This window comes from Phaethon lepturus, unplaced genomic scaffold (assembly GCF_000687285.1).
Source record: "Phaethon lepturus isolate BGI_N335 unplaced genomic scaffold, ASM68728v1 scaffold27144, whole genome shotgun sequence".
NCBI lineage: Eukaryota > Metazoa > Chordata > Aves > Phaethontiformes > Phaethontidae > Phaethon > Phaethon lepturus.
In genome coordinates, this window is record NW_010537555.1 from 37,217 (window position 1) to 61,977 (window position 24,761).

General features: G+C 37.6%; 1 protein-coding gene across 1 annotated transcript in view; it reads left to right on the forward strand.

The window, feature by feature from the left end:
* Positions 1 to 9,133: 9,133 nt before the first annotated feature.
* CLSTN2 (calsyntenin 2) overlaps positions 9,134 to 24,761 on the forward strand; it is a gene marked incomplete at its 5' end in the record, with an annotated part of 84,240 nt that continues 68,612 nt past the window's right edge. Inside the window, 3 exons of the mRNA XM_010286522.1 lie at positions 9,134 to 9,329; positions 11,070 to 11,278; positions 16,602 to 16,751. Coding sequence (XP_010284824.1) covers positions 9,134 to 9,329; positions 11,070 to 11,278; positions 16,602 to 16,751 — 555 coding nt within the window. The remainder of the gene's footprint in view (positions 9,330 to 11,069; positions 11,279 to 16,601; positions 16,752 to 24,761) is intronic.

Genomic DNA, 24,761 nt, shown 5'->3' on the forward strand with positions numbered 1-24,761 from the left:
TGTAGTAGAAGCATTTGTGTCCAAAGTAACTCATCATGTCTAGAGATCCAGTCCAAATTACGACCCTACATTTGGAACTGAATATTTCGGATTATTCAAAGAACAGACAAGTGGAAGTAAAAACAAACGAAAAAAGGCGATGATCAGGAGGAACCATATGGTACTCTTGTACCAGTTAAACTCAGTGCTCTACTGCACGTCTGCAGGATGCGCAGATTAAACTCTTGTGCCCAGGCTCCATGCCAAGATTGAATTAATCTTCCTAAGCTTTTTATTTAATCTGCTTCTATAAGAAGAGCCCATAGCAGAGTAATAGCTGAGTGAAAACTTGGGGGTGTGTAAGCACTTTATCCCTTTCCTAACCTCTTACTCACTGTGTTACCTCTCATGTGTGTTTTTATGGGCACAGGGTGAAACAGTCCTCAGATACCTAACACGCCTTTGACATATTTTACAGTGCATGTTAACAAGAGTTTAGGACCCAGTGAAAAGATCCAAACTGAATAATTTCCCTTTTATCTCACTTCATGGGCTGCAAATGCTGTGACAATTCCATGATTATCCAAAGGTATTTTGTATTGCACATCTCTAATAATTATTTTTGCGAACCTGACATGTCTGCAGACTTGGAGAAAATTCTCATAAAATTCACTTTCTTTATCCTCACTTCATCTTAAAAAAAAAAAAAAAAAAGTAAAAATCACAGGAGGATCTTGCCATCCTTTCTTATGTGCACATCCAGAGTGCTCTCCCTCCAGGCTTTCTACCCATGAGGTAGCCAGGAATCGGCACCTGTTCATTCAAGCACAGCACCATGCTAATGTGGCTACTTGGTTTCTAGCTTAGAGCTGCTGGCATCCAACTGTCTGCAGACTCCCATTTGCACATAGCCCCAAATGACCACCTGTTACTCTCGGGTGATTCTGTAATACTTTTTAATGGCATTGTGTTATCATCAACCTGATCTTTCAAATTGCAAATCTGAGGAAAAAAAGGGGGTGAACGGCTATCTCAAAATATTGGCATGCTGGAAGAAGGATACAGGCCTATTGATAACCATCAGTAGGCAGTCCTTTAATTCTGCCTCACTTTTCTGTGGAGCCCAACAGTCATTTCTGTTTTGGTCTATATATTTGGAATTATTTTACTTCTGTTATTTTTTTAAGACAGCCCTAGCTCCTAATACTTGTCTTTCCTTTGATTGGCATGGTCAAGTCCACTGCTTATATTATGTCCTAGGCAGTCCAAAGTTACAGGTAGAGTTCTCCAGTTAAAGCTGACTGATGCTTTAGAATAAAAAGAAGCAGAAAAATGAATTGATCATTCACTGTGTACTTTGAATTAGCCAACTATACCCCAAAACAATACATTTAAAATGATTCACGGGAATAGTTTTAATAAATGCAACATTTTCCAAGCTTCTTTATCTCATAAATTGTCTGCCTTGATATAGGGCCCCAGGGAAAGTGATTTAATTAAAAAGTAAGTTTTTCTGTCAGTCTGCTGAGTCCTCAATAGACTAAACAGCTGCTGATTTTCTAATCTGAGTGTGACATGGTGCTGTTCATTTTCTTATTTATCTCTGTATATCTCACAAATGAGCCAAATCTAGCAGGTCGTATTGGTACACCTATCCTGCTGCAGAAAATATTTGTGTTAGGTTTGTCTACCAGACTGTAGGAATTCTGTAAGCAGTACATATTTGCTAGACAACATTCCTAATTCTAGGTCTTTATTTAATTTGAAATTCTAGTCACATTATACATCATTAGCTACTTTTATGTATTTTATTAGTGTTTGTCCTTTAACAGCTCAGCAATACTTAGTGGCTAGAAATTATTGCAAGCATGATAATGACCTTTTTAGTCTTACATGCAGAGGCCTCTAGATCTCTCTTATAAAAATAGGTTCACTTTTTTCAAAGGATATACACAGTAAAACGTATCAGTGCCTCACTAGGCAAGTTATCTCCTATTTTTCTCAGTGTAGACCTCACTAATCTAGAGGTGAAATAGCTTCATGATCCATCTTTCAGACAGAGATGTGGGATTAGGGCAGTGGTAGCATCTGGGCTTCTGTGTTTACTGTAAGGTGACTGAAGCAAAGTGATGTTTCATCAGCTGCAGCGGCAGGAAATCTGCAATCACTGATTGCAAGGGTTGCAGTCTCAAGTGAACACTAATCAAATAATGCAGGTAGTCTGTGTGAAGATGATGACCCATACATGTGTTTATGACTTATTGACACGTGTGAAAAAGTAGAACAAAAAATGACCCAGTTGGGAACCGCGTAATTATGCTCCACTTAGCTCCTGGAGGATTAAGTTCCTTTTATTAATGTGCTTTTTTGCAGGTTTAACTGCTCAGTTGCAGGATTATTTTTCAAATAGTTCATTATAATGTGGCATTTTAAAAAAATGGCAAGGACAATATTTCTCAGTAATGATCATGTAACTGTTCAAGAGACTGTGCTAGGCCTTCCAGCATTCTAACTAAATTGGACAGCTGTTTCTGTGTGTTGAGCATGTCTTTGTGCGATACGCAGATGCACTGCTGAATCCACAGGTTACTTACAAACATGAATCTTGAGGTTAACAAAAGCCTTCCACCGTTGCAGGTGGGCATGGAGCTCCATGTATTGATTATAATAGTATACTTTTTGGTACTGTTCTTAAAATCATACCTTTTTGCTTGCTTTCTCTCTTGAACCCTGCAGATTCAGAAAGAAGAAAAGATTAAGAAACGTTTGAGGTTACTCACAATGGAATGCTAATTTGATATGCATCTGATTGATGGGAGGAATGAATGACAATATTTTATATTTCTATGCTTTTAGGATAGAGGGTGTTCGAGAACTGTGTAACCATAGTTAATTAAGCACATCTTTATGTGCACAAACCTTTATCTCCTTGTTACATATTTTCCATTATTTAAGCCAGAGCGCAAGGACCTCTTATGCACGATTTGAGTGCACAATGTGACATGTTATGCATCTAAGCAGTGGTGATCTAATTTCCAACAGAGCAACATGGTCATATATCTTACTATAAATGAAAGCATGTCCATAAAAATTACACTTTTTAAACAAGCTTATGTAAACAAAACTGTAGAGTAGGTTTTTCAGGTGCTTTGTTGCTGAGTGCCTTTCATGACCTAAGTAATTTCCCTGGAAACTTATTGTGGAGCCGGGAAAAAACCCAGATGTGACTGCTGCTTACATGCTACCCACAGAACTGTCGTCTTATCCTGAGCAATTGGTCTCTGCTTCAGCAGAAGAATGAAGTCTGATTCGTTTGGTGTGAGCTTATGGCAACAATGAATCACTTGAAGTGCAAGTGCAGTTTCCTCCACTTTCCAATTTCAAATCCATAGGAATAGAATAGGAAGGGTAGCAGTGGATTTATGTTCTTGCTTTACAGAGCTTCTTGCCAATAAAATTGGATATGAGGAAATTTTTTTTTTATTATTTTATTAAGATATGAACAGCTCCCTCTGTTTATGATTTCAGTATTGCTTCCTGGATTTTAGTATTTCAGTACGAGTTTAATAGCGTTGACTTCAATGAGCTGGAAAAGCATATACAGTAGTTACTGCCTTACTCATTTTTTTTTCTATCCTTAAAGATATTTTACATCGCTAATTCTTATTTTGCCTCCTTTTCCCAAAAATCCACCCTTTCCTCCCTCAAAACGTAACCTTCTATGTTCTGTAATTATTTAAATAGTAACTACAGCTTATGCTAGAAAAAATTGTCAAAGCAGTAAACCTGCCCAGTGGTACTGAGACACTCAAAAGGTCGGCAGCTCTGCACTGTAGGAGATATTTGCAGGATTACAGCAGCAAAACTTGTGTATGGTTGTGATCCTGGAAAGCTGGATTAAAACAAACAAAGAAAAACAGCAACCCCTAAACAAACTTATTGAAAAACCCAGCATCGACTGCACGGGTCCATGCTGCATTTTTGAGAAAACAGACATTGAGTTGAATAGTAGTCATAACTGCATTGCTTATTTGCAGATTTCCATCCAACTGCCAGCAGAGGTCTTTGATGATCTGTGTTCAAAGAACAGCATGCCTGTGTTTGGATGTCCATCTGTATGTGGAGAGTGTACATGTAAAGAGTTAAGGATTCAAATTTGGTTCAGAGTAACAGTACTTCAATTTCGTTGACAAGAGGGATTTAAAAACTTTAGTTACAGCAAAAGGAAAGCCATACCCATAAGCAAATTTATATGTTTTATAAATTTCTTGGAAGCCTAGTTATGCCATGTAGTATATGAAGAACATTGATTACTGGCTGTTGTCAGAAACCGCTGCTGTGCCATGATGGATCCATGTAGCTGAATCAAGTTCTTGAAGGACACACGTAAGAAAAAAACCAGTATCATTGTCATTCATACGCAAGTCTTCAGAGGTCACAGTGATGCCTTGGTCATGGTGTTCCTGTTTCTGTTCTTTGAATTGAAACTCAAGATGCATCTGTCCTGAACAGACTATTTGTCTCTTCTAAAGTGTGAGTGGATTTGCATGGGATCACAGCGTCTCTGTATCGTGCAGCTGCATCATTTCATAGGACTTGTGGGAAACAACTCGCCTTTTTTAAATACTGCCAGGGATAATCACTCAACCACTTCCCTGGGCAACCTGTTCCAATGCTGGACAACCCTTTCAGTGAAGAAATTTTTCCTAATATCCAATTTAAACCTCCTCTGCTGCAACTTGAGGCCATTTCTTCTTGTCACTTGTTACTTGGGAAAAGAGACCCACACCCACCTTGCTACAATCTCCTTTCAGGTAGTTGTAGAGAGTTGTAGATAAGGTCTCCCCTCAGCCTCCTCTTCTCCAGACTAAACAACCCCAGTTCCCTCAGCTGCTCCCCATAAGACTTGTGCTCCAGACCCTTCATCAGCATTGTTGGTCTTCTTTGGATATGCTCCAGCACCTCAATGTCCTTCTTGTAGTGAGAGGCCCAAAACTGAACACAGGATTCAAGGTGCGGCCTCACCAGTGCCGAGTACAGGGGCACGATCCCTGCCCGGCTCCTGCTGGCCACACTATTGCTGATACAGGCCAGGACGCTGTTGGCCTTCTTGGCCACCTGGGCACACTGCCGGCTCATGTTCAGCCGGCTGTCGACCAGCACCCCCAGGTCCCTTTCTGCCGGGCAGCTCTCCAGCCGCTCCTCCCCAGCCTGTAGCGTTGCATGGGGTTGTTGTGACCCAAGTACAGGACCTGGCACCGAGCCTTGTTGAATCTCATACAACCAAATGAAACATGTGATGATTGCTGATTCACGTACAACTGTTGATGCAAATGATCAGATGTCAGAGATCCCAACTTTTCACTTGAAGTCTTCTGTATTCTTATTGTAATGAAGGCTGAAGAAATAGCAAGGTAGCTGTGAAAAGCAAAATCATGTAATTTTTTTAATAACTTCTGAAATTGAGTTCAAGTGAAAAATTATGTGTAGTTGTTAAAGCAGTGAAATTGGGGATTTTTCTTTCTACTGAAAGAAGCGTGAGTTTTGTTTTTCGTATAAAAGGCAGTAATGTGTAATACAATTTTGCTGGTTAAGACTTATAATCACTAAATCTTGCATGTAAATGTTGCTGAATATGAAACATTGTCTTTAGCAATTTCTAAGCAGTGGCAAGATTTGTTGGTTATATTTCAGAAATCATAAACTGTCGATAGCTTTTTTTTCAGGCTGTTGTAATTTTTACAGAGGAAATTATATGATTACTATCCCTGCGGTAGTAACGTATGGATCTCTACTAGAGCTCTCAAAATAATGCAGGATTCAAAATTTATAGGTTGTTATGGCTAATGCTAGTCTGAATAATTTGAAGAGAAAACATTAACATCCAGAATTTAATTAAAAAATTAAAATTAAACAACTCCTAGTAATATTCAACCCTGCAACCAGAACATTTAATAGGAAGCAACTGGAAAAATCTCAGGACGTACATCCTAGCCATGGGAGAAGAGTTATTTTCCTTCTACTCTGGACACAGTTGCTATCAACTCACTGCCACAGCCATTTTTAGATCACTAAATCCTGTATGCACCTGTTCCCAAACCCATTCAAATGAAATGAAGAACAAAGCTTAATGTTTTGTTGTGTTGTCTGTTGTGAGGAGAACAGTATCCCGATTTGCACTCTAATTATTGCAACCTTACGAAGGAGAAGGAAGGTTGGTGGTGCCAAGGTCCTGAACGTGGTGGTTCTGCAACTTAAATGGTGGGCCTGAATAAGAGACAGACCTTGTCTCCTTTTCCTCAAATGAGTTACATAACAATATGTGTCTAAGAACCCGGTAAATAATGTAATCTTGGCACCAGTCCCTTTGGCATCAGGTAGGTCTGGGGTTAGCTCAGCTGGCTTTAAATAAAGCCCTGTAGCTCTATTCAATAATGAAAAAAATGTTATATTTTAAAGACATAATTTGTAATGCTTAGTAGTAGAGTAGTTCTATATATCTGTAAATATGTATGTCTCGCAGTGTAAAGGTGGACCTTTCAGTTTTCAAAGGTGGTAACTCATTTCTTTGCAAACAGTAGTAGAATCTTTCTGGAAAAAAATTCATACCTATCCAGTTGTTTTCATAGAAGTACATTGCTGTAGCCAGAATCTGGAAGTGTGGGGGGCGTTTCTTGCCGTATGTTTGCAAATATCTCCCCATATCCTTGCAGCTGTCAGTATTTTATCGTTGGTGAATGGGGACATAAAAGACAAAATTGAATTACATATAGAGCTGGAGTATCTAGCATAGGAGCAGGATATAGAGACTTCTAAAATACTTGCTGAGAACTAATTAGAACATGTGCTGCTTCTATGATTGCTTTGCATCAGGCCTCTGCATTTGGAGAGAAAAAAAAGGTAATGTTTAGACTAAGGCTGAGAGAACTTTTCTTATGCCTTGAGCTATTTCTGTTTTTTAAGAACAGTAGGCCTGGATGTCTGAAAATGCTGTATTGTTTACAATCAAACAGTAGATCAATAAAATAATAAACACAAAACACTGAAGTTATGATCTCTGTTGGTGGATTGTGCATCTGAGGAAAACTTTGTTATTAAGGAACTATGAAGGCCACGGTTATAGAACATAACAAATAGTATTTTTCCATTAGTTTTCCCACATTTACATTGTTATTTTCATATTTAATTAAAATAAAACTCAAATACACAGCATTGTTTTAGATGCATGTTTCGTTTTGAAGTTGCAGGGAAATTAGGATAATTTTTTTCCAAAGGTATGTGTGACGACATTGAGATACAAACGCAGTGATCAGTGCCCACGATCAAAGCTGAACAATCTGCTTCACTTCAGCCTTCTCTTCATCTTCTGCTTTGTTTCCTATGCAACAGTTCATAAACATTGTGGAGACTGCTTTTATGAATATGCAAAGTATTCGGTTTTTTTAGAGTCTGATGCTCAGGGTAAAATCCATTCCTTCTTCCATAGCCCAAATATTTGGGCTCATTGAGGATGAATGAGAGAGAGCCTGGAAAGAGCACATCTTTTGTCTGTCTTGGGAAGCCACACAACCCTTTCATGCCCCTTGAGTCAGGGGTTGGAGCAAGCAAATGTCCAATGTATTTTCCCAGTGCCACATAATTACCAAAACAACCGTGCACTGATCCTGTGAAGACAGTCACAGGATTGGTTACAATTGTTAAGTGTGGGATTCACCTACCTAAATATCAGTGTACACAGCTAAGCTCAGCTTCAGCTCCCATTATAATCAAGGGAAACCTTTGTGGTGGTGGTTGAGGGAATGTCCTAAAGAACCTGTATTAATACTCTGAGTGTACCTAATCCCTGCCCTCCCCCAACACCCACACTCTAACCAATTTTTCTTTCTCGCACATAATAGGGATTATGAACTCCAGCATTTTTATAAAGTCACTGTCTACTCTCTTCTTTAAAAATAAACAGTATATTCTAATAGAAAAAGAGAGAGGGGAGCCAGGCTTGAATTAGAGAGCATATATTCAGAGTTAATTTAGAACTTGGCAGTTTATTCAGATATGATTGGCAAGGAGATTTCCAAAAGGCTGCAACTGTAAATTGGAAATAAATGGAAAAGGATTATGTGAGTGGGAGACAGCTTTGAATCTATAATGCATGTCCCAAGACTGACTTGCTGATAAAAGAGCATGTGTTTAATGTGTCATGAAAATATTTAAGCCACATTGGTCTTTGTACAAGTATTTAATTTTTAAAGTTGGATTCTGGAGTGGCTAAAAATGGATTCACTGTGCATATCCTTGCCATCAATATAAAGAATTAAAAAAAGGATCACCAGAAACTGGGTTGTTGTGTCCCCCCGCCCCCCGACTCGTTCTCACAAGATTTTTTTTTTTTTTTTTTTTACATTTTGTATTGTGTGTCCAAATCAATTTTTTTAGTCCTTGCTATATCTGTCTTGTTATATAGTATTGCCCTGAGAGAAACTATGGATCTATTATATTAGGAGGCAGTTTGGAAGGCAGAGTGAGTTGCTGCCGAGAAGGCATTCATGTATGAGTATGTGAATGTGAGTGGGTGACTGAAATGTCCAAAAGGGACACTTGTTTGTGCTCCTTCAACTACTTCTATTCCAAAGATGATATATGTCTGTAAATAAAGCAAGATATATTTTGAATGTGCCCATGTTTTGCATCATTATTTTTTTCACTGTTGGGAAACTAAACTGCAAGAATCTGAACATCGGCTACCACCTGGCAGCTCAAGTGGCTCAAGAAAGGAGCGGCAGTAGTTAGAAAAAAACACCTCTAAAATATTCCTTATTTTTCTTTCTGATATTTTCTTTTAACTAAATACAGTCATCTTAATTTAGCTCAAAATTGATGTTGGGACCATATGTAGGGAATAGTCTCTAGGGTTTTAAGAAACCTTTTAGTAATAACTGAGGAACAGGGAAGTATGCGACCAGAGCTGCACTCGTGGCATCATGCTGTACGAGCGTGACGGCCCATTTAGATGTATTATAAACTGATGCCTGAGTCTGTACTTCCCCCATCTATAACAGCATGTGAAATACAAATGAGTGCTAGCTTCTTCAGTGTCACTCTAGTACGTAAGACTTAGGCCTCCCTGGTTATGATTGTTTTATACTATTTCTCACAGGTGAAATCTGTGCTTTTAAAATCCATGGACAAGAAATGCCTTTTGAAGCTGTTGTGCTAAACAAGACATCTGGGGAAGGTCGTCTTCAAGCAAAAAGTCCTATTGACTGTGAACTGCAGAAGGAATATACATTCATCATCCAGGCCTACGACTGTGGATCAGGACCAGGTGGAACAAACTGGAAGAAATCTCACAAGTGGGTGAAAATGAGGAGATTTTTTTTTTTTTTTGCTTTGGCATACATTCGTTCTACAGTACAGATCAGATTGAAAGGCTCCTCTTTATATTGTAGTCAGGTAGAAAGCAAATAAAACCAAGATGAAACATTGTTGCAATAGTCAATCCACTTTTTATTCCTTTTTCCTTTTAGAATGTATTTTTCTCTTTAACCTCCTGCAATTTGTCCCATTCTGCAATAGTTCAGTTGAAGCTTTCTCCCTATTCAAGCGGAGAAATGCATCTCAGTTTTGGTTTAATTTTCCGTTCTTGCTTTCAAGTTAAGTATATTGACTATCCAGGACATGGAAGCTAGCTTTTAATGGATACTTACAAATTCTAAATAGGTTTTTCTCTCTGTTCACCTCATTTCAAATGGTAAGAAAACAGAAATCACCTTTTTTTTTGTTTGTTTTTTTTTTAGTATGTGCATGTATTTAAGCTGCAGCAGTAGTTGCCTTTGCACAGTGTGTTTCTGACCTCAGCTTTTGGACAGCGAGTCTCAGAGGAATTCAAATCTTCTGAAGAGGGGGGTATTGAAGGTTACTAGGTGGTACTTTTTACTGCGGAGCCAGTTCCTGCGTAACCTTAAGTGACACAGTGCCTTTCTTCCCCTTCAATTCATGAAACCAAGCTCCAGACCATTTGTCATTAAAGATGAATTTAAGTCGCATGTAGATGTATAACTGCCATGCAAATTGTTCGTTTTGCTGGGAGCCATTTAAATAAATGATTAATAGTAATAATTTTTCCTTTCGCTCATCCAGGACACATGACAATTAAAAATGTAATTAGCCTTGTAATGAATGCTGAATTTTTTCAGGATTTAGAATGAAGCCTGCAATATCAAATAAGCATCAAGTGACAGAAACAGGTTTTCCTTTTTTTGTTGTTGGTTTTTTTGTGGGTTTTTGTTTGTTTGTTTGTTTTCCCCTCACATATCTGTAACAAGCTAGTACATTCCACTTTTGGCAAATTTTGGTCTAATCCTGACCAAATGACATCTGGCCCATCAAGACCAGACTTTGTTACACTGTCTCCTAGTAGTTTGTGTAGTAAACCACACACTAAGCTGGTCTGTCTGGGGTCCCAACCCTTACTACTGGCTCTGCCATTGATCTAGAAAGTCCCTTCACTTCTCTGTCCCTCTGTTACCTTGCCTATCAAACCAGAGAGCAAATCCTTTCAAGGGCAGGCCTTTAGAGTTAGCTCATTAAAAGCTAAAGGCAGGTTATTTTTGACCCTTAAAGGTTTACATGTACAGTGTTGTAACTAATCAAAGCATTAGATAATTATAATCAGCAGAAGGTGAAGCTTGTTTAATATCAAAAAATGTTCATAAACTGACCATTTTTAAGTAGTGAAAATGTAAGAGTGCTGTCATTCTCTTGCTCTTTTTTGCTTATTAACCCATTTTACAAAGGAATGATAAGACTGACTTTCTGCTAGGGTCCTTTTTAAGAGGCAGACCAATTCTAATAGGGTGCACCATGAAGCCCTCTCCCTACAAGCTGTGGCAACAGGTTTTTGTGTAATGCCACATCAAGATATTAAATTGGGCAAATTAAACATAGAAATTCGATATCTCATTTTAGCAGATGTTTACACAGTTTTCTAGATATGTTTTGTTAGACTTTTCAAGTGCTTTAAAAACAAACTGTTGGTGATTAGTCATGATAAATTAAATTTTTTCTTTGATGTCTATCTTTACCTATTTTAGGGCAGTGGTCCATATCCAGGTAAAGGATGTCAATGAGTTTTCACCAGCTTTCAAGGAGAGTGTCTATAAGGCCACCGTGACAGAGGGAAAGATCTATGACAGCATACTGCAGGTAGAAGCCATAGACGAGGACTGTTCCCCACAGTATAGCCAGATCTGCAATTATGAAATTGTCACAACTGATGTTCCTTTTGCCATTGACAGAAATGGTGAGTATGGAGAAGGAGCATGTGAGTTCTGGGATGGAGAGCAGTTGTTTCTGTAGACAGTGTAATCATCTATTGATACCAGCTGATAACCTGGCTTGAATTTTAACTCAAAAGAGTAATCCTGTTCTCATCTCTGAGAATGAAGGAACCGTTGCACTGGGAAATTCCATCACTTTTACGTAAGATTTGGTCAGAGATTGCCACAGTAATTTACTGTGGAAATTAAAACCCCAGTATTAGATGAGCAATATGTTTATCTGTCACTCAGTCCATTCTTTTAATTGTCTCAGATCTATTTTCCCATCCAAGTGATGGCATTTCCTAATGCAGCGTATAGCCATACCTAATAGGGTTTACTCACTGCTTTATAGCTAGTTCCATTCTTCTGAACTTTCTGGAGCAGAGTCTAAATGTAGAATTGACAATATTCTGGATATGTTTATTAATTGTTAAAACTTTCAGGATGTGGGTCCACAGATCTATCCATTTGTGGTGCTTCCTGAAGCAGATCCATTATTCTGCAGTATGGAAGAAAATATGCTTTGGAGAAGTAGTATTAAGGAATCCTTGGTTACATCTTTGTTCTCCTGTGCCTGGGACCTGCTTTCCAGCAAAGGGAATGAGAAAATTGTTGATTTATACAGAACTTCTAAGTCTGCAGTCAATAATTGGTATAAAGTTGTAATATTTGCAGTTTCTTAGTCATTAATTCAATTAATATTTTTTGATCTATTTGCTCATTAAAAGAGCAGTGCTGCCACAACCAACAGTGATTGCAGTCTAATTTGCAATTTTTTAAGATAATAGTAATTGCTTAAACCCACTGGGATTAGAGACAGAGTTAGAATAGATGGTTGCACTTTTATTTTGTGACAGAAATACGGTGCTTAGTTCCAACACATTTCACTGCTGAGAATGTGTCTCTGTGCCAGCTGATATAAACTTTCTCTGGTGCAAATTCTTTGGCATTTTGCCCATTTTTCTTACCAATAAAACTGATTAAAATAGATGTATGAAATGCCAGAGACTGTTAATATTGTGCTAATTAGGATTTTGTTTATAGGGTTTTTTTACGCCGTTGTGAGAAACAAATCTAGGCTCTTGTGTCTTCTGCAAGTTACGATTTTTTTTCTGCTTTTCAGTAACCTAAGTTTGGAATTTCATTGCCCAGAAAGGTTATTTAATCAGATGCTTAGAATCAAATCTAAATATTGCAGAGGGCCCTAAAAGTAGGGGGGGTGTGAGGAAAGCATGCCATTATCAGTCCCAGATGGTGCATTTTTTTTCACCACCAACCTATGAAACTAACCACAAACACAGACCTTTAGAAAGATGAACATGCTATTCCATCAGCTTTTGCTTTTGGCAGATCATTGTCTTTTTAGACAAAACTTATTTCTCATGTCTAGATCAATCCAGGGAGCATTTTGTTGTCTTCAAAAATTGTATTACGTGTTGGGGAATATTTGCAGAAAGGAAGAGAGAACCCTCCAGACTGTAGCAGTGCACGGTCTACTTCAGATCACCAGATTGTGCGAGGCACAAGTTGATAGGCACCCAGCACTGGCACAAGAGACAGCATTTAGCTCTGGTGTAGTTCTTGTAGATCTTTGTAAATGAGGTACCTAAAGGTAGGTAATATAAAGCTTCCCATTTATGTTTGGCAACTTTGACCCTTGGTATGTAATTTCTTTGTGAACAAAATTACATTGTGTTATGAAGCCATATCACTAAGAAAATTGACTCTTGTATATGATGAGCCTAACTTGGAGGGTAATGAACTCTTGGTCATAAAATACAATCACGTAAAGGCAAAGGACAAATTTATGCTTTGCTGTGCAAAGAACTGGGACTAAAAGGTATAGGATGTAGTAAGTTTTAAGAGACTTTTGCATGCAGTTTAGTCTAGTTGTCTTAGCAGAGAATCCAAATCATCAAGTCAGTTATCGTATCAATATTGTGTAGGCTTTTTTCAGTTTTTTTTAAATTTTTAACAGAAAAATTAAACCACAATGCACAGATCTGTTGTAACGCCAGCAGAGCAACATTCTTATAAATTTTCTGCCTTCATTTGTCAAGGGTCATGGTCAGATGATCAGAGGATTCAGATATAGATACAGATTCTGTCATGGCTCTGACCTACTCTCATCTCTAAAATGGGGATAACAGTGTTTGCCACCCACCATTGGGAAGCACTTCACAAATACATGTTCAGATTGTTCAGCATGAAGATGAGTTACTGACTTATCTGTCCAGTCAGCGCAGGTTCTATCAAATTACATATCTTAGAAAATACATCTCACAAGCTCATCCTTTACAGCACTGAGATCTATGTTAGGAGCTATGGAAACTTCAACTTGCCAGAAAAGTAGAGAAACTTTACAGTTAAGTATTTGCACGTGATATGTATTAAACCACAATTTCTTTCCATTATCACTGAAAAGTGCACCTTTTTGACAAGAGGCAATTCTAATCCTTCAGTTGACTTATGGCCAAATACAGTTCATACTGGCTCTTGGCAGCTGGGAATGCTGAGCTGCCACTCCTATGAGCCGACTGAAGTCAGAGGCCACTCATGTAACAAACGCTAGCCCTCATCTCTTGTAAGAGTTAGGAGGTTCAGTTTTATACTTCTTATACACACAGGAAGTATGACATTTAAGGGGGAACTGCCATAGTAAATTAGTCAAGTCTTTCCCTGTTCTTGTGAACTGCTCCTAAATAAGATGAAAGACAGCCATAAAAGAGGGAAGTCTGTATCAAATTATCCCCAAAACTGACTCTGAAGAGAGAGAGGTGTAAATGTGTGTGTCCTCAGGCAGGATTTGTTATATTCCTGTTATCACGTATCTGTTTTTGGGGGTTTTAAATCTGTTATAGTTGTGTGTATTTCCAGGAGAAGGCAGAGATTTAGAAAGACTGAAAAAAATTGTGAACTGTGTAGAAAAGTACTTCTCCCTTTAAATTTTCTTTTTTTAATGTTATTGATTGCCTTTTTGTTTATGGGTGAGATATAAATTTAAATTTTCAGTCTACTGTCTCTAAAACTTTAATTAGTCTCTATTTATAGTGCTTCCCTTCTGTGTCTTTTTAATCATATTGATTAAATTGTAAAATAACAAAGAAGCGTAAAGCATCAGAGATAACAGAAAAATAGAATAATTATGAAATCAATAAGCTATTGGGTAACATCTGCAAGACAGACAAATGACCTTCCAGAATAACACCTAATAGTCAGAATCTTTCTAGTCCAAATCTTAAAAGACCTTAATTAAATACAAATCTTGGAAGATAAATTTAGTGGAATTAACATATGTTGTAATGATTGATAAATCTTGGAGGACAGTTAATGTGCCATGCAAATTCTAGCAGTCTGCTGATGTAAATTCAGACAATTTTGGTTTCTTGAGTATTATCTCTGCTGATCATGGATTAAAATAATACCAAGGAGAACAAATAGGGAAGTATGTTGATTCATGTAAGAAATAATATAGTGCAGAAATGAAAGGACAGCTGAGCAGATATTAAATGAATAATTAAACATACAGTGTAGTTTTTCATTAAATCCTCTTAGGCAGCTACTAATCAAGCAACTCGAGATAGTAAAATGGGTAGATTAAATTGTTTTGCCAATCACTAACTCCAAAATAATGAAGCAGTTGATATCGTTATTGCAGTTGCTCTTGTGATGGAAGGAGCTACCTGCATGGCAGACTTGAAAATGCCTGGCAAGGTGAGGTGCCTGAGAGAGAACACCGAGGAAGCGGTAGGACATAGTACTGTTTCCATATCAGTCTTCAGCAGGTCATTCTACTTCTCCATTTGAGACATAAAAATAGTGATAGGGCTGGTCCCCCTCTGTGCCCTGCTCAGGAAGGGAGGTGTAAAGACTCGAAGTCAATAGAAAATGGGGTACGGGGCCTGATTTATAGCTGCAAATGTAAGGGTCTATTTAAACTAAAGGTTTTGAACCAGAAGATGATGATAATTGCTAAAGCATCCTTCCTTCAGGCCCGACCTGAAAAGTTTTGCATCAGTTTCAGTTAAACTGCTAAAGTTGGCTTTAATGTAGTAGTAGCCAGAAAAGTGTTGGGCTCTGACAAGATAAGGCGTGTGCGTCAGAGACAGACACCTGCTAACAATTTTTACTTGTCAAACTATGGAGGTTTAGTGAAAGATATACTTAAGAAGTTTCATTTGTCTGCTTTTGCCTCATTCATTTGAATGAAAAAAACCCACCAAAACTCACACCCAAAACCCAAAACAATGCCAGCATGCCTAATGACAGATACTTTGACCAGCACCTATGGGAATTAGATCACTGTATTTGACTAAATTCCAGGATTTGGGTGCTCTCCATTCCAAATTTCGCCCAAACAATTTAAATTTGCAGATCCATGCTTAAAAGCAGTTATATGTAGTGCTGATCCACAGTAAGTTTGTTTCTTGAATTCTAGAACAATCATTCTCATAGAAAGTGATGGTATAAAAAAGAGCCCTGAGCAAAAGTGTGAATTATATTAAACAGTCTTAAGTTTCAATCTAAGCAAGAAGTGCGTATCAGTGGGAATGGACAGTATTAAAATGCTGAACTCCTTAATTACAAAAATATACATTCTGTACAGTAATCTTCCAGTCCTTCAGGAAGTACTCTGGGAAAGATCTTTCCTTGTGAAAGTTGTAATGTCTTTGTTCCCAAAACAGGTAATTTGTCACCTTTATATATGTGTCAGGTTCAGCAGATGATGTCTGTTGTTGCTGAATGTTATTTTCCATGTGATAACTCTGTGCTGTCATATCAGATAGTGCTAAGCGCTCTAATTTAGAAGGTGATTCTGGGGTTCTTCCTATTTTTAAAACCCAGGGAAGGGTGTTAAAGGGCTAAAAATCTCTCTCACCTAAAGGGTAATAGCTTTCAGGGAAAAAAGGAAGTTACTTAGCCTGGGGAGATGTTCGGCACTGGATCTCAGGAATGTGGCTGCCACGTTAAAGCAGTGTATTCTGGGAAAATGAGGTTTCACCTACTCATGCCTTACATTTCAAGATGCTAATTAGTCTTATGTTAGAAAGTGTTGTTGAGCAGGTGTTTTCTAATATAGACATGCCCATATTATATCCCTAGCATCTTATATTTGCCTAAGAACTTGTCTACTGGATTGACAGAAAATACTTCCCATTCCTCATAACTGTCCTATCTGTGGATGTCCCATGTGCTTCAAAGAGCTTTCTGGTCACAAGGAACTTGATTAACCAGGACCCAAATGTTATAGTCCGTATACGCTTAGCCAGGAAGTAATTTCTGAATGTTATATTGAATCTATAGGTAACATCAGAAACACCGAGAAACTGAACTATGATAAACAGCATCAGTATGAGATAATGGTAACAGCTTTCGACTGTGGGCAAAAACATGCAACAGAAGATGTCGTAGTACGAGTTAATGTCAAACCAGTGTGTAAACCAGGCTGGCAAGGTAAGGTTTAATAGTTCATATATTTTAATTTTTTGTTTAAATCTCTTTTCTTTGGCGTTTTCCCTCCATCTCACAGTAAGGAAACTAGGGTGCTTGTTGCAGCGGTATAGAAAACTGTTGCTGTTTCTTATGCTTAGTTCATTCCAAGCCTGTTAATGTTGATAAAAATCCCATGTTTGTTTACATTTGCCATGTTTCTTATCTAGTCAGAACAAAGAACAGATTAGAAAAAAAATTAGAAAGACAAATTTCTATTCTAATAAGCTATCTTATGATTCGATCTGAATATACTGAAAGGTTAAAAAAGTGCTTCTGATTTGCCTTACTCCTACTACTCCTTTAAATTAAACTTTCGAAGCCACCGTGACAAGGTATTTTCCCCATGCGTGCCAGAGTTCAGATTATCTTGTTCCAGGTACAGAATTGGCGTTCATGTACATGCATGCATGAGCCAAGGCACGCTCAACTGGCAGTGGGAGTGAAAGGTATTTTTTTATCCTGATTACTGTCTTCATATTGAGACATTTCAGTAGGACTTTATTTTCTAAAAAGGTTTTAAGGATCTACAGTCTACTCTGTCTAAAATGGAGAGAAACCCAGCTGGTGATGTACTAGGAAGATAGATATGTCACAAATTACAAGGAATTAAGATGAAAATGAGGGCTGGATTAGGGACAAGCCAACTGGATGTAACCACATTATGCAGATGACATTCAGAACTAAGCTGACCTTCATAATTGTAATTTTTAGAGAGAATTATTGAGAAGGAAAAATTCAATTTGGCTGTTGTACTTGAAGGTATATGTGGCTGACATTTAGAAGGAAAAATTGTTTTCTTTGTAAAATGAGAAGCCCTGGTCTAGAGGACCTTGTAATGAAATAAGTGTTTAATATCATGATTCCGTTTTCAGAGTCGTTACTTAGAGCAGAAGTACATTTTAATTTTTCAGGAATGTACTAGTTCCCCACCCGAGTATTTTGAAGAACATTTTTATTTTAAAAAAACAGAATACCTATGAACTATTTCCACATTTTCTAACTGATATTATTACTCAAAACCCCATGATTTATTCTATAAAACCAATATGGTCTCTTTACACTATAGAAAAGTCCTGTTTCCATTTTATGGAGTCATCTCAAATTAAATACTCCCAAATTCTAGCTTGGAATTTGTATTAAAATGGGTGTAATTGTTGATTTCTTTAAATTTCCATATTATTTCCATTTAGGTATTTTATTGATTGAATAATTTTTACTGGTGCTTGTATTGCCCAATATTGTTATACTTATTTCATAGTTCAAGCATCAATTATAGGACAAATTTTTATTGCTGCTCCCATCAGGTGGGTATAGACCCCAGGTAGCCAATAAAAGTAATAGAAACAACGTCAAGGTTAGTTTGGGTTTTTTTTGATGCTTTGCTCATCTTAGATTATCTGAAGTTTTTACAAGGTGTTTAAGTTTTTAATGAAAAGCTGAAATTCAGCTGTTGTTATTTTATGCGTGCAAAATTTATTTTCTTCTCTTCTAGAAGTCAGAGCTGTATGTGACTGATGGTTTGGTTAACACTAGGTATTTGAGAGGCTGCCAGCTTGTTATTTTTAGTGTGATAGTGAGACAATACAGAGAAAACAGCATATTATACAGCAACAACTCTTAAAAAAGGAATGCAACACATAAGAAAGTTTAAAGCACCTTGTCTAAAGCATCTCAGATAGGAAAGGATATGCTTTGATAGCATTCATCATGCTTGAATTTGGGCTTTTTGTTTCTTTCTGTGACAATTTGGCACAAATATTCGTTCTCCATTCTGATCTGGTATTTAAAAAACATGTAGATGTGGTGCTTAGGGACGTGGTTTAGCGGTGGACTTGGCAGTGCTAGGTCAACGGTTGGACTCGATGATCTTACAGGTCTTTTCCAACCTAAATGATTCTGTGATTCTATCTGATAAACATTTATGATGGGTCTGTATCATAGGCAAGGTTAAAATATTTAATAGCTTAATACGTTCTATTCTAGCATATTCCATGCCATCCATATGGAATTGTACCTTTCCAGCTGTCGAACAGGTGACTGCTTCACTTCATTGGCATGTCTCCAGGTTAAATGGCACAAAGTGCACATGGATACTGTTTGCGCACTCAGAATACAAGGTCTTTAGTTAAACAATTGCATAGATATTACTTTTTCTTAATTACTAAGTCATTATTTATAATATGAAAATAAGCTGCAATATAATACTTCCAGAAATTTATACATTTCTCTTGATGAGATTTTTTTAATGCCTACTTGTTTTTAAAGGTGAAGATAATCACATAGAAGTTGTTTTCCACTTTGAGCCAATATCTGTAAAAATTAACTGTTGCTAGGAAAAAAAGAAACCAAATAAGGAAAACTCACTAATAATATTTCCAGTATCTAAAGAGGAAATACGGAGACTGCAAATGGAGGATATTTATAGTGTTCCTTCTTCCCTGTGTCTGTCACTCTGTGACCTCCCCACAAAGAGACAGCTGGCAGGTATGCTCCATCTTTTTTGAAATAATGATATATTTGAAAAGATTGGATGACTAAGGGAGGTACAATAATGCTTTGCTTGACAGAAAAGATTAATATTCTCAGCCTTTGGTTATAATATAGAGGTTGACAAAAGACAATATATTATTTTTTTCTTGTTCTTCAGTGGTAGCTTGAACAAATAAATACTTGGAATTTCAATTTATGGTATTGGCAGTTAGTTCTTAAAAGTTACTGGCTTTAGTAATCTGAAATATTGTGCTGTTTTTTCTGTGACTATCATGAATAGAGGTTGTAGTAGTCTAATGCAAGTTCAGCGTTAAAAATTTCAGTGCAATAAATTTCAATGCAGATTCCCTTCAAATAACCTCCATTTCGCGGGGGTGGGACAAGGAAGAATAGGTTTATGTAAAAAGAAGTACAAAATTATTCCTGATTCTACAGGCCAACTCCATGACTGACACCTATAGCATAGCAAATAAGACTCAACAAGACAAGGTGCTATCCTTTAAACAATATTCCCCTAGGCTAATACCATTTAAGTCTTCATTAAATCTAGGAGCTACTTCCCTACTCTTTGAAGACGGACATTTATATACAATCGGCAAGCATTCCCACACAGACATTTTCAGCACACAACAAGGCTCCACTCTATTAAGAGGCTGCTTGAGAAACAAACTTGACCCAAACTGACATCAAACCATTCTGAGCAGACCACTCTGGAATGTTATTAGTATCCTAAGCAAGCTAAAAATGTAAATCAATGGACTGAATTAATTCCTAATCAGTTATTTTAATTGGATATTCTCATGAGTGAGTTTTGTCAACTGACTTTTATAGCCATACTACAAATTCTCTTCATGCTCTCTGTTAACTTCCATGTTTTTCAAACAATGGAGTGATCATGTACTGCCAGGTAAGTAAAGAGACCGCATTATAAAGAAAAGCTAGATGATAGTATTTCTGACATGATAATGGCTAGATTTGCAGTTGAAGTTATTTCTGTTTTCTTTTTTTTTTTTTTTAAAAACAGAGTTAGTGGGTTTCCATAGTAAAAAAAACCCTATTATCTTCAGCACATTCCCTGGGGATATTCTGGCCATTCCTCCAGGGATTTGCCTTTGTTTCGGTTCTATGGACACAGAGCAGACACTATACTTTTTCTAGCAGATTCACTTCCAGTATAGTCCTTTTCACTACAGTAGTTTTAATGTCACAAATACTGATTTCTGTGAGGTTACTTCTGCCTTATTTAAAGCAGGGTAGAGAGACTTGTGGTCACACAGTACTAAATATCCATATAGTGTTTTCATTAAAAACATGAGATGAAATAAGAGTCAAAAACCCATAGCCTAGACCATCTTTCCTGTAGCTCATTTATGGTACCATAATATTGTCTTTTCTCATTTCTGCTACTTTTAGGAACAGTCTTCATAAAACTGAAGTTACTGTCCCCCCCCTTGTGGGATAACAAATGGAAGTAAGATATAAAACAATGTGCTGAAAGAGGCAAGATAGCAGAAAGTTGAAAACAATTATTCCTGTACCAAGCTCTCTGGTGAATGATGTACTACATAGGGAGAAAATAGAGAGGAGTTTAGCCTCAAAAAATGAAGGGCATCTTCCCAAAAACTTGAAATATGTTTTGAGACTGCTAGAGTTCTGCTCAACTATTGACAATTAAACCAAAAGTCAGGTTGTTCCCTAAAATACAATTGACATCAGACAGGAAGCAATTATCAAGGCATAAAACAAAAAAGCTCCTCTAAACCATTCAGCTGAATACCCCAATAAAGTACCAGAGGACTCTGCCTTTTCTGAAACAATCAGGGAAGGTTGAATGTGTTTCTTGGGGAGATAAGTATGTAGCAAAGACAACAGTCCAAAAATTAAAAGTCACATTGTCTCCTCTGACCAAAGAGGACTTAATTTTTTTCTCTCAAATTTAACATGTCCCTTCCATAAGCAAGGCTTGCTAACCTCCAGTTTAAGATGGAATTAGGACTCTGATTAGAAAACAGGATTTCAATGACTTTCCACTTTGTGTTTGCTTAAAAAATAGTTTTGAAACAAAAGCTTCTCTTCTTTTATTTACATAATAGACTATGAAAATATTTAATAAGAGTAGTTAATGTATCAAAGATATTGCATGTTACTTTTTTTAAGGCATGTAGGGCTCTCTAAGGTGACCTAGGGCTTTGCTACCACCACAAGGCACATTCTTACCTCCTCTTTAATGTTGAATAGTCATTCAGAGGCCGTGTACAGGTCAGATCAGCTTGCTTTTCCTGCTGAAATATAATCTTTCTTTTATTCAGCTAAGGTCAGGACCTTCTTTTTTAGTAGCAGAGAGAAGTAGATCACTTCTGAGTCAACATAACTTCATAGGTGCTATTTGCAGTAGATGCTGAGTGATTTTAGAATGGTATTCATGTGGGCTTTCTAGTGAAATCCAATTACAGAGGAAAACCAAAACTGTATTGGCTTTTGAGCTGTCAATGCTTTTAACAAGGAGCTATATGATTACTAAAGCAATTGGTTATTTGGAGGAGGGTGGTCAAGTACAGAAACTTTGCTCATGAGAATAATATTCCTAGTCTTCAGGAACAATTTTAAAGGCCCAAATATTTTCTGCAGTAAATATAAATCAATTTCTATTCTTCTGTGCACATACCTAGCAGTGTAAAATGCACTGCTTCTGTTGTCTTAGCTATAAGATATTTACCCATATTTTTAAAAATGAAATTTATTGCAAAGCAGGGAGCCTTTATGCCAGTCTAGTCTTGGAGCTGTTGTCCATGCATTAGCCATACAGCCTTAAAACAAGGTAATCATAACAAAATGCTTACACTCAGCTATTAACTTGAATGACACCATTTTAGTATAATACCCACTCTTCAAATACCCATTTCAGACATTTGAAAAGTAATTGAACTTCTGAGTACATTTGATTTTTGAGCTGAAAGTTTACATAAATTTATACTTGTTTATGTACTTGTATCAGCATTATTTTTTCTTTTGTTTGACTACCAGACCTATTTAGAGAAAGCAGTCATACCTGTTTCAATCTAACTTTTAAGATACGCTCTCCTTTCCTCAGCAAATTCTGTGTAGGTATTACAGCTAAATACATCTTTCCTGAACACTCCAGGTAAGGTGTTTTCACATGTTTCTTTTTACCATAGCTTCTTACTGGAAACACAGTGCTTTATGTATTCGAAGACTACCTTTCTTTTGTCCAGTTATATCAGACTTGGTGGCTCATGGACATCCTGTTATTGACTTAATGGAATCATCTCTTTTTCCACGTGTCATTTTTCAGTGATGACTCACCAGTTTGCTGAAATTCCGGAGCATGACCTGGCACTTCGTATCGTTACTATAAGGCAGTATTTCTGTAGCATCAGTTCTCAAGGTCATCTTATTCTGTGCTTGGGATATTCTCTTTCTATTGACTTCCAGCGTAGAATTGCCTTCCAGTTTTGTCACTAGGAGAAGTAATTAACATAGTCCTGGTTTTGTGCCAAGACTGTTAATGGAAATATCAAATAACAATCCCAAGGCAGATTCACAGGAATCTTTACTAATTACTTCCCTGTGTACTATGAACTTTACTTTTTCAGAGTAACCCATTATTGCCCACTCTTTAGACAGTTCTGTATATATGTTACATATATACATAAATGTATGAAATACTAAAGCCTGTCTTTTCCATCTTAACTGGATGGAAAGTTAACCATTCATTTTAGACCTGTTTAACTAGATTCCTATTTCCATAGATCTCTGTGGAAGTTCACTCCGTTTCTGCATTTACAACTACAAAAAACCCACCTCCTTCCTTTTTTAAATTTTCACTGCAAGATTTCCACTGGGGCAATTACAATTTCATTGAGATATTTCTTATTTCTGAGATGTAGCTGACAGCTGGCAGTTCCATTAACATTTCCTCTGTTCAAAAGTTAAAGCACTACAGGATACCTAGTTAGGTTTGAAGCTTTTCCCTATGATATGATATGAAAAAAAAAATACTTTTTTTTCCCTCTGCATGTAAAAACTTCCACATATTCTTGCACCATGGGCTTAGAAATTGCAGACTTTCCACACAAGTTTTGACATCCTCAAGTCAATTGATTTTAGTAACTAGTCCATGTAGTGTTTCAGAGTCTGTCTTCTGGAATTTGAGAAGCTCTTTGCATTCTCCTCAGTAGAGAAATCCCTTGGACTACCAGGATCCAAACACTAGTCACAGCCCTAATCCTCCAGGATAACTGGGAAGCTGCCTCTTCCCATAATGACATCTTTTTGCTGTAGTTTGTCTTTCTGAAAACATTAGAAGTCTCTAACCGCTTCTAAACCTGGTGTAAAGGAGCAGCAAGAGCAGGGCTACTCCCTAAAGGAAGGCAAGCCAGGACCAATTGCAATAACAGACCTGGCAAAGCCTTCATCACCAAGGACCAACCCCTCACCCAACTGAGACTAGCAGGGCAGACTCAGAGTTTGGTGGCCACGTTCAGCCAAGAGCCCAGATCCTCAGGGGTGTTCATGGTGAGGAGGCAGGTCCCAGGAAGTCGAACCATAAATGAGTTAGGATCAGGTCACTGGGCAGGTCCATAGTGACGAGGCCAGCCTGTCAAACCAGGGAGCCAGTCCATGGGTTGACGTCTGGATAAAGGGACCCTATAGGCAGAGCTGGGGCTGAGCTAGAGACCAGCAGCCCTACAGCATCATAGCTCAGGCCAAGACTGAAGTGCTGGGGCTGAGCTTAAATAGAGCTCTTGGCCCATGGGTGCAAATGGAGGCCCTGGGTGAGGCTCATTAGGGCTTATTAGTGCACTTGGGGCTCTGACACCCAGTTTGCTGCAGGAAAAATTATTATTCAAATACAACCTCACAACAAATAATAGTTTAACCTATGCTGCTGCTTCCTGTTTTTTAGATTCTTATATGTTTATTTTACATAATTAGGCACCATTAGGGCTTGGGGTTTTATCACTCAATTGGAGTATTCAGTGTCACTAGTTCAGGCACAACTGCTGTTCCATTATGGTTCCCTAACTCCTGCAACAGCAGACTTTACAACTATCCTGCAGTAGTCCAAATTTCTGTCTCTCTCTTTTTTGTTGTTTTGTAAACTATCAGCATGCTGCAGAAAGAAAAGGTATGTGTGGATGTTTCTTTATGCTTATGAGATCTGCATTCAAATCTCCTAGCGAACCATGGTGCCTTAGCAGGGCTTTGGAAGTTAGTTTGAGTCTTCTCTTTGCTATGAAGAGGCTTTAACTGGGTCAGACTTTCCGATTATCATTTCCTTAACAAATCACTCATCATATTTAACGTGTTTAAATTTGTACGTGGCATCAGATATACAGTCCTATCATTTGTATGTTACTAGCTTGTAGGTTAGCTGTCAAACCTAGAAATGTTTATTAGTTCGGGGTTTTTTATATTTTGTTGTATGACTTGTGGTGCTGGAGGTGAAATGATCTTTTC